Source organism: Balaenoptera physalus, assembly GCF_965194825.1.
Source record: "Balaenoptera physalus genome assembly, chromosome: 2".
In the NCBI taxonomy this organism is placed as follows: Eukaryota; Metazoa; Chordata; class Mammalia; order Artiodactyla; family Balaenopteridae; genus Balaenoptera; species Balaenoptera physalus.
This window is the reverse complement of record NC_138883.1, coordinates 148291732-148306931: the sequence shown is the minus strand read 5'-3', so window position 1 is coordinate 148306931 and position 15200 is coordinate 148291732. Positions and strand designations below refer to the sequence as shown.

Genomic DNA, 15200 nt, shown 5'->3' with positions numbered 1-15200 from the left:
TTTACAGCAACATGGAGGGATCTACAGAATATCATACTAAGCTAAGTAAATCAGACTGAAAAAGACAAATACCATATGATATCACTTATATGTGGAATCTAATTATGACACAAATGAATTTATCTATGAAAGAGAAGCAGACCAACAGACATAGAGAACAGACTTGTGGTTGCCAAAGGGGAGGAGGGGTGGGGGAGGGATGGATTGGGAGTTTGGGATTAGCAGAGGCAAACTATTATATATAGGATGGATAAACAACAAGGTCCTACTGTATAGCACAGGGAACTACATCCAATATCCTGGATAAACCATAATGGAAAAGAATATATATATGTATAACTGAATCAATTTGCTGTAAGAAGAAATTAACACAACATTGTAAATCAACTATACTTCAACGAAATAAATTTTTAAAAAGACAAAAAATTAAGTTCAGATTATCAGATGGTTTACTTCAGGGACAAGAGGTCATTTAATCATCTGAAGAATACCAGTAACTTTAAATTGTTTGCTATATTTAATAATTGGTATTCCCTATGGGGTTGTAAGAAAGAAAGATCATGGCAGATTATAAATATCTGCGGTTAGGTTTTTTTAACTCCTAGAAGATGAGGCAATAGCCTATGAAACCATAATGTTGCCCGAACTAAAACCTGCTGGTGTACACTATATTTTATATTTCAGGAATACATACAGTACGAATTCTTTCCATCAGCTTATGAAATTTAACTCTAAAAGGCAGCGAGTTATGCCCAGGACCTGGGACTACCTTCTAAAAGTTGAATTTGTCCTGGGGTAGCCAGGCAGAGGGGATCCTGGCTCCCACTGAGAGCCACTGGACCCTCTACACCCGACAGTGTGGTGGTCTGATCACAAGTTCACCCGTGGGTGAAGGCAAACACTTTGTACTTTTGTTATCTGTTGATTCTTGCCCACCTTTTATCTTTCTGTGGAAATGTATAGGCAGACTTTAGGGTCACCCAGTTTGCTTCGAGTCTGTGTCTAATATGGCTTTGCTACCCTCTCTGCATATCCTTCTAAATTCCCTCACCTGCGCTCGCTTTCCTCTCCTCCACTTCCTGATTACCTGCCGCTCTTCTTGCACCATTTCTGCCCTCTGCCCTACGGCATCTCCTGTGCTCTCCCCACTCTGCTGCTCTTGCAGCTACCTTGTCCTACATTCTCCCAGAACTGCTTTTGCTCATGTTCTACTTCTGTTGGCCACATTGACAGCTGCGCTCTGTTGTGTGGGAGGGTCCTTGGCTTCCATTCTTAACCCTTTTCATGGGGAGAGGACTATTTTTATGTCCCTTAGGAAACCACATCATCTGAGCAGGAAGGGTCTGGCTTCCTGGAAGTTTGCCACCAGGAGGACCAACTTCACCAAATTCACCATGTATGAGGAGACGTGACTTCCTTCTTTAAAAACTTCCCTACTGGGATTAACAGATACACACTACTGTATTTAAAATAGATAATCAACATGGACCTACTGTATAGCACAGGGAACACTACTCAATATTTTGTAATAAGCTATAAGGGAAAAAAATATATATGTGTATGTATAACTGAATCACTTTGCTATACACCTGAAACCAACACAACATTGTGTTAGTTTGTAAATTAACTATACTTCAATAAATTAAAAAAAAAAAGCTTCCCTACCATAGGGAACCCGACAACAGGTTCTAAGTGTTCCCTGTCCTCCTGCATTTCAGGGACCATCAGAAGAACTTTACACTATTAATTTTCCAGGACTTCAAGTCCAACTTGGTTTTCTCTGTTAAATGTCATGTCTCCTTGCTCACTTCAAATCTACTGCCCCAAGGATTCATTCCTTTTGTGTTAAAAACTGCATTGCCTCTGGAACAAACTTGAAATCCTTTAACAAACACAACATTTAGAGATTAAAGCAGCTGTGCAAACTTTTAAAAATAAATAAGCTGGTAAAATATAGATACGTATCTTTCCTTTCAAATCTTTTATAATTCTCTGCCTATTTTTTTCCCTGTGTGACCTAATCCAGATAACAGCATTGCTGGCCACTCACACAGAAAAAGGAAACCTCAAACTCATCTGATTCTGTCTCCTTTACACCTCCCTAACCTCCCTCCCCCCTGTGTTGAATAGGTTTTCAAGCTCCGTGTAGGACCCCTCTTTAGGTGTCCCGTAAATGTCCCATCCCTACTGCCACCCCCTTAGTTTGAAGCTGTGGAAGAAACAAAGCTTCACGATGTGGTTTAGGTTAAGAAAAATTGTCAGATGCTATTTCAGGCTCGTCGTAAACAGCAACGAGGTGGAGACAGCACATTTTAGACGGCTATGCCAAATCAAGGGAAGTCGTATTGAGTTTTTAGAGTATGTGTGAAAGAAGAAAGAAAAAAAAAAAACCGAGTGAAGTTCATGTCGATCTGGAATGATTAACAAAAAGGATGCATGAGGAACTATCTCCCATGTCAGCCTTGTTCTGTGACTTCCCACAATGACTTAAACATGTTTCACAAACCTTGACATGACATCCGTAGATGGAAATCCAAGGAGAGATTTCCATTTCAGATGGGGAAAGAGAGGCTCTGTAGGAAACAATTTGACAAGCGCCCCATATCTGTTGACACGCTGAATGGCAGGAAAACATATAAGAGAAATTTATCATTTATGACAGAGCTCATAGTGAGATATGAGCTTTCCTAACTTGTGACATCTTTTTTTTTTTTAATAAATTTATTTTTTATTTTTGGCTGCATTGGGTCATCGTTGCTGCTCACGGGCTTTCTGTAGTTGCGGTGAGCGGGGGCTACTCTTCGTTGTGGTGTGCAGGCTTCTCATTGCAGTAGCTTCTCTTGTTGCGGAGCACAGGCTCTAGGTGTGTGGGCTTCAGTGGTTGTGGCTCGCGGGCTTCAGTAGTTGTGGCTCACGGGCTCTAGAGCACAGGCTCAGTAGTTGTGGCGCATGGGCTTAGTTGCTCCACGGCATGTGGGATCTTCCCAGACCAGGGCTCAAACCCGTGTCCCCTGCATTGGCAGGTGGATACTTAACCACTGTGCCACCAGGGAAGTCCCTAACGTGGACATCTTAATTCTGCTTTCCTTTAGGCACAGAATGAAATATTTTTTCAGCACAGAACAAAAAACTGTTCTAGGTCCAAAGTGATTTGTTTGGCTTTCCCATTAAGTAAAGTTGATTTCCTCTAAGTGACATATTTCTAATATGTCATATTTCTAACGTCATGTTTTCTTTTTAAAACTGTCATACAGTAAATTGACTATTTTTTCTTTTGGTGTACAGTTCTATGGATATTAACACATATAAATTTCTATAACCAATGTCATGATCAGGATCCAGAGTAATTCTCCCATCCCCCAAAACTCCCTCGTGCTAAATCTTTGTCATCACACCCTCCCCTCCCCTTAATCCTAGCAACCACTGATCAGTTCTTCATCCCTATAGTTTTATCTTTCTGAGAATGTCAAATAAAGAGAATCATACAGTAGGTAACTTTTCGAGACTGGCTTCTTTCTGCATAGTGTCTTTGACATTCATGCAAGTTGTTGCATGTGCTGTTTGTTCCTTTTCATTGCTGAGTAGTATTACATGATATGGACGAACACTTAGGTTGTTTCTATATCTTGGCTCTTGTGAATAATGCTGCAATAAACATGGGGTGCATATGTCTCTTTGGTAACCTGTTTTCATTTCCTTTGGATAAATACCCAGAAGTGGGATTGCTAGATTGTAGAGTAGCTCTATCTTTAATTTTTTGAGGAAACTCCATACTGATTCCCAGAGTGGCTGAACCAATAAGTTTTCATTTCTCTGGGATAAATACCTAGGAGTGGTTCATATGATGAGTGTGTGTTTAACTTTATAAGAAACTGCCAAATAAATGCTGGAGAGGGTGTGGAGAAAAGGAAACCCTCCTGCACTGTTGGTGGGAATATAAACTGGTGCAGCCACTATGGAGAACAGTGTGGAGGTTCCTTAAAAAACTAAAAGTAAAGTTGCCATATGATCCAGCATCCCACTCCTAAGCATATATCTGGAGAAAAATATAATTCAAAAGGATACACACACCCCAGTGTTCATAGCAGCACTATTCACAATAGCCAAGACATGGAAGCAGCCTAAGTGTCCATCGACAGATGAATGGATAAAGAAGATGTGGTACATATATACAATGGAATATTACTCAGCCATAAAAAGAATGAAATCATGCCATTTGCAGCAACATGGATGGACCTAGAGATTATGATACTAAGCGAAGTACATCTGACAGAGAAAGACAAATATCACATGATATCACTTATATGTGGAATCTAAAATATGACACAAATGAACCTATCTATGATACAGAAACAGACTCACAGACATAGAAAACAGACTTGTAGTTGCCAAAGCAGAGGGTGTGGGGGAGGTATGGATTGGGAGTTTGGGATTAGCAGATGCAAACTATAATATTACATATAGAATGGATAAGCACCAAGATCTTACTGTATAGTGCAGGGAACTATATTCAATATCCTGAGATAAACCATAATGGAAAAGAATATAAAAAAAGAATCTATCTATCTATCTATCTATCTATCTATCTATCTATCTATCTATATATATATATATATCTGAGTCTCTTTGCTGTACAGCAGAAATTAACACAACATTGTGAATCAACTAGACTTCAATAAAAAAAAAGAAACTACCAGACCATTTTTCAGAATTTTATATTCCCACGAGCAGTATATGTGTACCAGCAGGTACTCAGCGTCCTTTTTGGCACTTTGTATTACTGATATTTAAAAATTTTAGCTACTGTAATATGTGTGTAGAAGTATCGCATCGTAGTTTTAACTTGCATTTTACTAATAACTAATAATGTTGAACATTGATTCATGTACTTATTTGCCAAACTTATGTTTTCCCCGGTGTGTCTCTTCTAATCTTTGGCCCATTTTTCATTGGGTCATTTCCCCCTTATTATTGTTTTGAGAGTTCTTTAGATATTCTGTACCCAAGTCCTACAGCAAATATATGATATGCATATGTTTTCTCCCAGTCTGTACCTTGTTTTCCATTGTCATAGCAGTGTCTTTTGTAGAGCGATAGATTTTTATTTTGATGAAATCCAGTTTATCATTTTTTATCTTTTATGGATGCTTTCTGTGGGCTGTGATTTCAGTTTCAGTTTAGTTTCAAAATCTTTTCAGTGAAAGTACTCCCTGAACTCTAGGTGCTGAACAGGTATAGAATGACGTGACCATATGAGTAGGGGTGGTGACAAATCTTCAAATACTTTTTATCCATATCTCAGTATATCTAGTACCTAAGGGTTTTGATTTTGAATCTTATACCACTAAACCTGAAAGGAGTTTAACTAAAATGCATTTTTGTTAAGGCACTGTGAATAATGTTTTCCATTCCATTCAAATAATAGGCACAACAATCTATAAATTTGTGGACCTTCTGTAGTGACTTTCAAGAGAATATATGCCTATGTAGGGAATAACTTTATTGGACTTTCATAGACTCTGATCTATTAAATATAATGTCCAAATTCACGTTCTCATGGTAAGAGTCCTGTGTGTCTTTCCTAAGAACAGAACATAGACGTTGGGAGCTCTGTAGTAAGCCAGTTATTAAAACTTGTTTTATGTACAGTCATCTTTTCATGTGCAACGATCACCCTTTACCTGCCAGGCATCTCATAAATTACATGGGAACATTTCCTTAATGATAGAGTTAAAATTTAACACAAAAACATAATGTTAGTGGAGCAACGAGGTCCAGTTCATACTTGACGAAACCCATGTTTCAAGATCCCATGGTCGCCTATATTGAGTTTTAAGACTATTCCTACCCTGTCATTTTACTTCAGGTCTATAGATCATAAAGTTGTCTCATCCTGTCCAAATTCTACATTCAGCTATTTTAATTTCCATCTGCTTCTTCATATGGGGCTGCCTTTTAAGTTTAGTAATTGTAGAGAGAACAGCCAGGGTAGAACCTGGGTGTGCTTACTTTCGGAGTTTTTATATGTGAAAGACTAAACAAAGAACAAGACTCAAGTCTTAAATCTTCTGTCCTCATTCTTTTTAGTAAGCAAAAGTCTGAGTAGTTGCTGAAAGAATATTAAGCTCTCTGGGATTCTACCTCTATGCCGCATCATTTATACACACCAACATGGCCACACGTCAGACCTCCTTGGTTTCTAGAATTCAGATCATCTAAATCATTAGCCTTTTCTGACTATGTTCTCTACTCTGGCCAGACTCGGGTCAGGCACTCAGTGAAGCTCTTATTGATATATCCTGGGTTGTTTCTCCCTTACTTCCAACATAGTAGTGACAATCCCTAAGCCTTCATCTATCACGACTAGGACTCCAGGGCTGGGCAGGGATAAATGGTGGCTGGAGCCGATGTAATATGTTTATGCTGCCGTTTGCAAACCCTGACATCACCGTGGTACCCGCAAGGTCCCATCAAGCTCCCTTTTGCTGTGCCTCATGCATCACTCATTTTCTGCATCCTTGCCCTTGGGCTGTAATATGTCACAGTCACCTATGAGAGTCATGGAGCCACATTGACTTGGCCCAATACAAAGTCACAGCTGGGTTGCCATTGTTCCCACCAGGCAATCTCTTGGCTAACAACTTTCCTACTGCATTTTCCCTCAAGGTGAACTCAAATCCTCCCTACTGGCTTCAAGTCTGTAATGTTGCTGGGTGGTTTCCTTTCCACCATTCCTATTGCTTCTTCTTACGTGTCAGAATTTTCCATGACTGTAAAACTCCTGGCCTCTCTCCAGCGTTTCATTTAATCTGTGTACTGGCTTACTTAAGTGATTTACTTTCTAATTGTGATTTTCTCTTTCCTATAGATTCTTACTTCTTTTCTATTTAGAGAAGACCTTTCAATATTTCCTGTAGGACAGGTTTGATATTGCTGTATTCTTTTAGTTTTTGCTTGTCTGAGAAATTCTTTCTCTCTCCTTCTATTCTAATTGATAATCTTGCTGGGTAGAGTATCCTAGGTTGCAGATTTTTCCCTTTCAGGACTTTGAATATATCTTGCCACTCCCTTCTGGCCTGCAACAGTTTCAGCAGAGAAATAAGCTGATAGCCTTATGGGGTTTCCCTTGTAATTAACTCTTTGTTTTTCTCTTTCTGCCTTTAGAATCCTCTCTTTATCTTTAACTTTTGCCATTTTTATTATAATATGTCTTGGTGCAGGTCTATTTGGGTTTATCTTGTTTGGGGCCTTCTGTGCTTGCTTTCTGTATCTGGATATCTGTTTCCTTCTTTAGGTTTTGGAAGTTTGCAGCCATAATTTCTTCAAATACATTTTCAATCCCCTTTTCTCTTTCTCCTCCTTCCAGGATCCCTATTATGTATAGATTGGCATGTTTTATATTATCCCATCGGTCTCATATTGCTTTCATTTTTTTTTTCATTTGGGTTTCTGTCAGTTGGGTGATTCAGCCTTTCATTTACTCTTTTTTTAAAAAATAAATTTATTTATTTATTTTTGGCTGGGTTGGGTCTTCGTTGCTGCGTGCAGGCTTTCTCTAGTTGTGGTGAGTGGGGGCTACTGTTTGTTGCGTTGCGTGGGCTTCTCATTGCGGTGGCCTCTCTTGCTGGGGAGCACAGGCTCTAGGCGTGCGGGCTTCAGTAGTTGTGGCATGCGGGCTCAGTAGTTGTGGCTCACGGGCTTAGTTGCTCTGCAGCATGTGGGATTTTCCCAGACCAGGGCTCGAACCCGTGTCCCCTGCATTGACAGCGAATTCTTAACCACTGCGCCACCAGGGAAGTCCCTCATTTACTCTTGAGAGAATTAATTTTCTGGCTGGAGTTTGGGGACCAGGACATGAGTATGCTTCTCTCTTTCTGTTTGGGAGCCAGCTGCCTGCAGGGAGCGTGGATTCTCACTTTGTCTAGGTCGAACGGTAAGCTTAGCAGGGAAGAAGGGAGGCCTGCAGGCTGCTGGTGCTGCCTGTGATTGGGTGGGGACATCTACTTCTGGGGTGTGCATTTGGCAAGAACTGGACCACACTCTCTAGCACAACATTTATTACTAATAAAGCTGAGATTTTTACCTCTGTCTGATGTCTGCGTCTTTCTCTGAATTGGCTTTCAGAGTCAGGTAAGGAACAAGATTGTCATTTACTAGGCATGTCAAAACTCCACCACTTCATCCCACCCCTCCCCCATCATCCAAGCACCGTTGACTCTTATTAATTTATAAGATTAAGGCATTCAGGTGAGCTCTTCCCCAGCCTTCTCCATCCCTACGTGTGTGTCTTTGGATGGCCTTCTCTCCATCAGAGGAATCCCACCTCCTTTCTAAGACTGATCTTTCTTTCAGGTCTTTTTCTAATTACTGTCTTGTTTCTCTCCTTGTCTTTCTTGTCAGGGTCTTTCTTACCATAATCTTCTCTTCCTGGTCACTTGGGAAGAGGACGCCAAAGAAGATCTCAAGATCAACAGCTGATTTCCCATCAAGCCGACAGGAAACCCAAGACCTTAACCCAGATCCACAAATATGACAAGAAACCACTTAACCCAGAGAATTTTGGGGGAATCAGAGCCTGCTATTATAGGTTTGGCTACTCTATGACCTATAGCTCCTTAAGTATAGGACCAACTGCTTTTAAAATGTGTGATTTATGAGTTATATCCTGCATACTTTGAAATATCAGACATAGAAAATAAATTTATGTAAATGGAATAAAAGATATGAAAGAGTAGAGGAGATAAGGAGAGCAATATACACCACATATTCCCAAACCCTACAATAATACACTTGTTATAATTAAATATTAAGTTTGATGCTAAGCTTCCTTGAAGCCATGAAAAAAGGTAAACACACTGGATTACATAATTCTCATTGTTTGAGAAAAGGAAGTTGAATCTCTAACAAAGTTTTGTCAGAAAGGATTCTTTCCAACTCAATTGCTCTGGAACCTGTGGACCAGTGATGGGGATGCCAAAGCACAAAAAGAAAGGTGTGTTCAACAGTGGGCTTGCGAGAGATACAGAGGTGGGCTTCAAGCTCCAATTGATAGGGATACTTGTTACCAGTTATTAAACTGGTGAGACGAGAATAGAATGTTTAGGTTGACCAGTTCTACCTTGCTCGTGCTGGGAAGTTATTTGTAAATGCTGTCCCTGCACCAGCCCTCTTGCTTATCTGATATTATGCCTTTGGGCAAAGAGACAACATGTACCAACACCAACTCTTGTTTTGATCTTGCTGATCTGAAGGATCCTTCCTTTTACAGGGACCAGAATCATTTGCATATTGAGGTTGTTCCTCATTCCTAAGAGTAAAACCAAAGTTTTGAATCCAGAGGGAGCATCGTTGATTTCCTATATGATATTCCAGGAGGGAACTCATGGAGGACAGGACAGAAAGTTGCATTCAAATCAAGAGACAAACTTTGGAGTCATTCATTCATTCCAAAAAATCGAGCTCCTGCTACGTGGCCATGTGCAGGCTCTGGGAACAACGTGGTGAGTGGAATTTGTACCTGGTCCTTGCCTTCGTGGGGCTTAGACTCCAAGAGCCCTGACCTAGTCTACTAAGGTGTGAAGCGGTCAGGGAAGTTTGCCAGAAGGAATTGGCATTTGGGCAGAGTTCCAAAAGATGAGCAGGTGGAGGGAAGAGGATGTGCAAAGTCCCTGCGGCAGGAAGAAAGCAGTGGCTTTGAGGGGGTGGAAGAGGGCCAGCAAGACTGGAGGACTGAGCATGAGGGGCGGACAGTCCAGGGTGCGGCTGGACAGATGGCAGGGCCTCACGGGCCCAGGAGTGGTGGGAGCCGCTGAGGGGGCTTTTCAGGCGAGCTGGTGATGGGGGCTGCGGGGGCTGGTTAGAGTCTCTCTGGTGTAAAATGGACTGAAAGAGCAAGACTGAATTCCAAGGACTGATTTCTGAGGGGACAGCTGCAGGAACCCAAGTGAAAAATGATGCTGGCTGGTACTCAGGTGCTGGGGGTAGAGAAGGAAAGATGTGGGTGGACCATGATTTATAGGTGAGGGGAAGTGATCCGACTTGGGGATTGTTAGTGCAGAAGAGGGAGGACTCCGAATGCTTTGCCAGTGACTGTCTTGCTGAATGAGATGGCAGTGGTGCTATTCATGGAGCACAGGGGGGACGTTTTGGGAGGAAAAGCCTGAGGGCGGTGCCCTGAGACAGCTGGGTGGGCTGGTGGCTGGGGCTTTGGGTTGAATGCCCGGTTGCAACCAGCGCTGTGTTAGCTAAAAACTGAGTCACATGGTACATCTCTTCTTGAGGGACTGAATGTTGGAATTTACAAAATGTTGAAATTCTATGATAAAAATAAATGGTTAATTTGGTAGAATTTTATATATACCTTTCCAAGCAATAGGGGAAAGCCATGAATTTGGTTCCTGAACCTAAGTCCTCAAAGCACCCTGCATGGAGGAGCACGACAAGTGTGTAAACTGCTGGTGTGAACACGTTTGCAAATCACTGGCCCAGGTTTTGCAAGGTGCCCGGACCACAGGGAGGTCAGGAAGGGACAGACACCAACGGTGTTGATCACAGATGCTCACCCCTAACCAGACCCTGCCGTCCCCATAGTGCTGGGGCCTGTCCCACTGAGAGAAGAGCAGGAAAATCATCAAACGGCAAATGGTGACGCAGAAAATGAAAGCAACCAAATCTATAAGGAAGATTAAAGAAGTGGCAGAAACATCTGAGTACTCAAAAATGTGATTTTAAAAGTAATCACTGATGGGAGGGATAAATTAAATATTTGGGATTAACAGATACACATTATTATGTATAGAATAGGTAAATGACAAGCACCTACTGTATAGCACAGGGAACTATATTCGACATCTTGTAATAACCTATGAGGAAAAAGAATCTGAGAAAGAATTTATATATATATATATATAAAATGGAACCACTATAACAGAACCAATTTGCTGTACACCCGAAACATTGTAGATCAACTATACTTCAATTAAAAAAAAAGCGACTACAGAAAAAGTAGATAAATTAGGAATTTGGGATTAACATATACACATTACTGTATATAAAACAGATAACTGACAAGGACCTACTTTATAGGACAGGGAACTCTACTCAATATTCTGTGATAACCTATATGGGAAAAGAATCTGAAAAAGAGTGGATATATGTATATGTATAACTGAATCACTTTGCTGTACACCTGAAACACAACACTGTAAATAAACTATACTTCAATAAAAGAAAAGAAAAAAAAAAGTAATCACTGGTGCCAACAGTTAGGTAGAAATAACTAATTTTTCCCATTCTCCCACCATCTCTTGCTCCCCAGTGGTCCTGGTTAAGGGTGAAGGAAAGCTCCCTTCTCCGGACCTCCTTTTTCTGTCTCTGGCGTTCACCTATGATTCAGCCAAGAAAGAGTCAACAAAGGGAACTGGAGGGACAGGAATGTGCTCCCGTCACCCCGGGGAGCTCAGCCAAGGCAAACGGGAAGTAGCCTGTTTTTACTGCCCCGTGCACTTTCATTCCTCTTACGTGTGCTCGGAGCCCCAAGGGGAAAATGCAATTTGGTAGCGACCTGATAACCACATTCCTGGAGCCTTGGTCCAAAAACGGTAAAAATCCAAACACTGCTCTGGGAAGGGAGGAGGGGAGGAGGCAGGGTGAAAGAGAACACCATTTCCATCCATGGTAAATTACGCCTGTGATTCCATTCAAGTTAATGTCTAACTAGAAAGTGGAAGTTAGGTTATCAAGATGGGGGCACCTTATCTTTCTCATAATGAAATCATGATTATATCTTGAAAGGTTAGTAATTACCAGTAAAATAACAAAGAAGTGTTCCAAAGTTTTATTGAAAATATACCTTATTAAGGCCGAAGGTTGGTGCAGATAACCTTCGAGTTTGGCTGGTAGGATTACAAGTTGACTCGGTCTAGGAGGGCGGGAGGGGTAGAGCTCTGCAGCTGCCGGGGGCATCATCCCGCCTGTGGGCTGAGGTGGAGCCACTGGCCTGAACACCCACCACGAAGATTTCACGGTGTAGTGTGAATTCTGCTATAATTGCTGGGGCCCCTGATTGGGAAGTATGTGCTGAAATAGTCTCTTGAAGTCCTACCATGTTTTTATGTGTCTCAATATACACACGTATATCAGACGATATACACGGTATCAGAAAACTTTAATGCTGAAGACTCCAGGATAGAATAAGGCTCTGGAATCCCCTCAGGCATGTCTCCCTCGCCACACTCATCCTTCTACATGCATTGTTTTTTTTTTATAATTTATTTTTTATTTTTGGCTGTGTTGGGTCTTCGTTTCTGTGCGAGGGCTTTCTCCAGTTGCGGCAAGCGGGGGCCACTCTTCATCGCGGGGCGCGGGCCTCTCACTATCGCGGCCTCTCTTGTTGCGGAGCACAGGCTCCAGAGGCGCAGGTTCAGTAGTTGTGGCTCACGGGCCTAGTTGCTCCGCGTCACGTGGGATCTTCCCAGACCAGGGCTCGAACCCGTGTCCCCTGCATTGGCAGGCGGATTCTCAACCACTGCACCACCAGGGAAGCCCTACATGCATTGTTGATTAAACTCTTTGGAACAACGTTTTATCAACTCTCATGCTCTTTAACAAGCTTCAGTTGCTTTTATGAAGTGATCAAGGTTCTCAAAAATTATGATTCAAAAAATGTCTCTAGTGCGGGTTGATCGTTCCCGTCTACCTTTGCTGGTTGCTCTGCAGTTTGCAGCCGCAGGAAAAGCAATACTATAAAGTATGGAACACATCACCCTTTCAGTTCCTCCCTGACCTGCCCTCCTCTGCTCATTTACTCACTGCCCCATACAGGCAAGCAGTCCATTCCCCACGTAGTAAGCACTGACATCTTCATGATACTGATCTTGCTGGGTACCCAAGACAGACGCCTCTGCCCCTCCTGTACCTCTGCTCCGTGAGGTTGGAAAGGTGTTGGGAAGGAGCAAGGAGAGCACAAATCAGGATCAGGAGGTCAAGCCGGGGCAGACCACACTTGGCCAAGGAAGCAACATATGTCAAGGGCGTGGAGAAACGTCCCCAGCAGTTACACAGCCCTGCACCTGAAGGTTCTCTCCATGTATTGTATTGTAAAAGCGCCCACTTTCGGGGTGGGCAAGAACCATCAGGGTTTTGTTTGTTTTGGTTTGGTTTTGGCCTGGAATATTTATGATAAATGTCATCATTCACTTCTATATACAATATATAACCATCATTTGGAACTTTCACACTACTTTGGGGGGTGGGGAACACGTTAAAAAGCCAAAGTTGAGTCAACAGGAGAACTGGGAGTGAATGTGTAAATGGACTTGGCATTCCCCTTAGACGGGACGGAGGAGCCGCACCCTTTGGCCCTGCGCCCTGCGCGCCGCGCCCCGCGGTGGCCACGCCCCAGGCGCACCTCTCACAGGTGACGCGAATGCGCTCCTCGCTGGACGACTGCTGCTCGTCCTCCTTCTCCTGGAAATGCTCCCGGACACACTGCTCCTCAAACTCGTGCAGCCTCTTCAGCTCCTCGTCGCTGAGAAACAGCTCTGCAAAGGCAGAAGCGGTTGCCACGTGAGAAACCAGCCAGGTAGGTGCGTCCTTGCGAATTTCACAGCCCGCCTTTAACCAAGCTCCCTTCCCCATCCCTTGCAAGCAGCTCCCTGCTCCTGCCGCTGGTTATCACACAAAGACTCCTTGTAATATGCGGCGATCATATTGACATTTCCGCTGGAGCTAAACGGCTCACTTTTTAACACAAAAATCCAAATTACAGCTATTCGGAAAGTGAAACCAAGTTATGATTTTCCGGAAAACGTTTTGCATGTATTTTATGGATAGAGTCAAGTGGACAGGAGTGTCTTCCCATTCTCTTTAGACGCAACACACTAAAACATTTTGAGGACATCGCTGGTGGTGCAGTGGTTAATAACCCGGCTGCCAACGCAGGGGACACGGGTTCGAGCCCTAGTCCGGGAAGATCCCACATGCCGCAGAGCAACTGAGCCCGTGCACCACAACTACTGAGCCTGTGCTCTAGAGCCCGTGCTCCGCAACAAGAGAAGCCACCGCAATGAGAAGCCCACGCGCCGCAAAGAAGAGTACCACCACCCGCCGCAACTAGAGGAAGCCCGCGCGCAGCAACAAGAACCCAACGCAGCCAAAAATAAATAAATTTATATATATATATAAACATTTTGAAAGGAACATTGGATTTATAGAGAAAAGTTATTTTCAAGAACTGTCTCAATTTCTCATCTCTTCATGAGTGGACTTTCAGTGATATTAATTACTAATAAATAAACAAAACTAGAATAAAATCAGCATAAAATGAGAAGCATTCTGCAAAGAATAGCATTTGGATAGAGTGCTGTGTTTTCACACATTTAAGTAGTTTAAGGAGATTTCCATGCAGGTATCCAATTAGAATAGTCTTTCTAGATTAGCCCAAGATAGAAATGAAAGAGTCCTGCACATACTCAATCCACGATCCTGTTCGTCTTGGTCCCCTTCTCTTTTCTTCCTGCATTGGCGGCTGAGACGCATAATGATTATATAGACGTGGCTTAAAATGATCATTGGTGGAGGCAAGACTGGCCGGTCATGAAATGTCATAATCAGCTGATAACGCTGGAATTTCCACACTTGGTTGGATATTGACTTTACTTCAAAGAAGGTATTGCTTTAAAAAGAATACATGTTTAATTAGTTGTATTACTTTTAATAGTGATTTCCCAGGGCAATCAGAGTTACTCACATTGAATTGAAAATATGCAATGAAATGGCCTTTTGGGGTCATTCCACAAGTTAGTACTGACTCTGAATGACCTGTCTTTTGGTTTATCTATCAGCGTGGCTTACCAACATTCAAGGACATTTTACTCATATAAATAATTAAGAATTAAGTGTATTGAAATTGCTACCCACTGCTTTCTTGCAAAACCACACCACAGTCTACTGACTGCTCAGGAAATTTTATTTCATATATTTAAAGGTATGAGCCATCCCACTAAGCATTTTGAAGTATTTAAACTTTAAATTCAGTCAACTAGCTGACTACATTTTTTTGGAACTGAGTTGATTAATTACTGAACATTTTGATCGAAAGTGGGTTATTTTGGATGTTGGGTAGGTACAGTCTTTGTCTTCTTTGAGTTTCCAGTGGGAGGCAGTAAGCCTAGAATTGTTGGAATCCTGATCAAGCGTGT

General features: G+C 42.2%; 1 protein-coding gene and 1 long non-coding RNA gene across 5 annotated transcripts in view; one reads left to right on the top strand and one right to left on the bottom strand.

Moving 5' to 3' along the window:
• The window catches only part of TRPM1 (transient receptor potential cation channel subfamily M member 1), a 125104-nt gene that overhangs the window by 3008 nt on the left and 106896 nt on the right, over positions 1-15200 (bottom strand). For both annotated transcript variants that reach the window (XM_082448499.1, XM_082448498.1), the window contains 2 exons: positions 14472-14674; positions 13409-13541 (listed from right to left, as the gene is read on the bottom strand). In XM_082448499.1, the coding sequence (XP_082304625.1) occupies positions 13409-13541; positions 14472-14674 (336 nt within the window). The remainder of the gene's footprint in view (positions 1-13408; positions 13542-14471; positions 14675-15200) is intronic.
• The window catches only part of LOC309654612, a 33463-nt gene continuing 31741 nt past the window's right edge, over positions 13479-15200 (top strand). For all 3 annotated transcript variants that reach the window (XR_014260337.1, XR_014260338.1, XR_014260339.1), the window contains exon 1: positions 13479-13582. This is a non-coding gene — a long non-coding RNA (uncharacterized lncRNA). The remainder of the gene's footprint in view (positions 13583-15200) is intronic.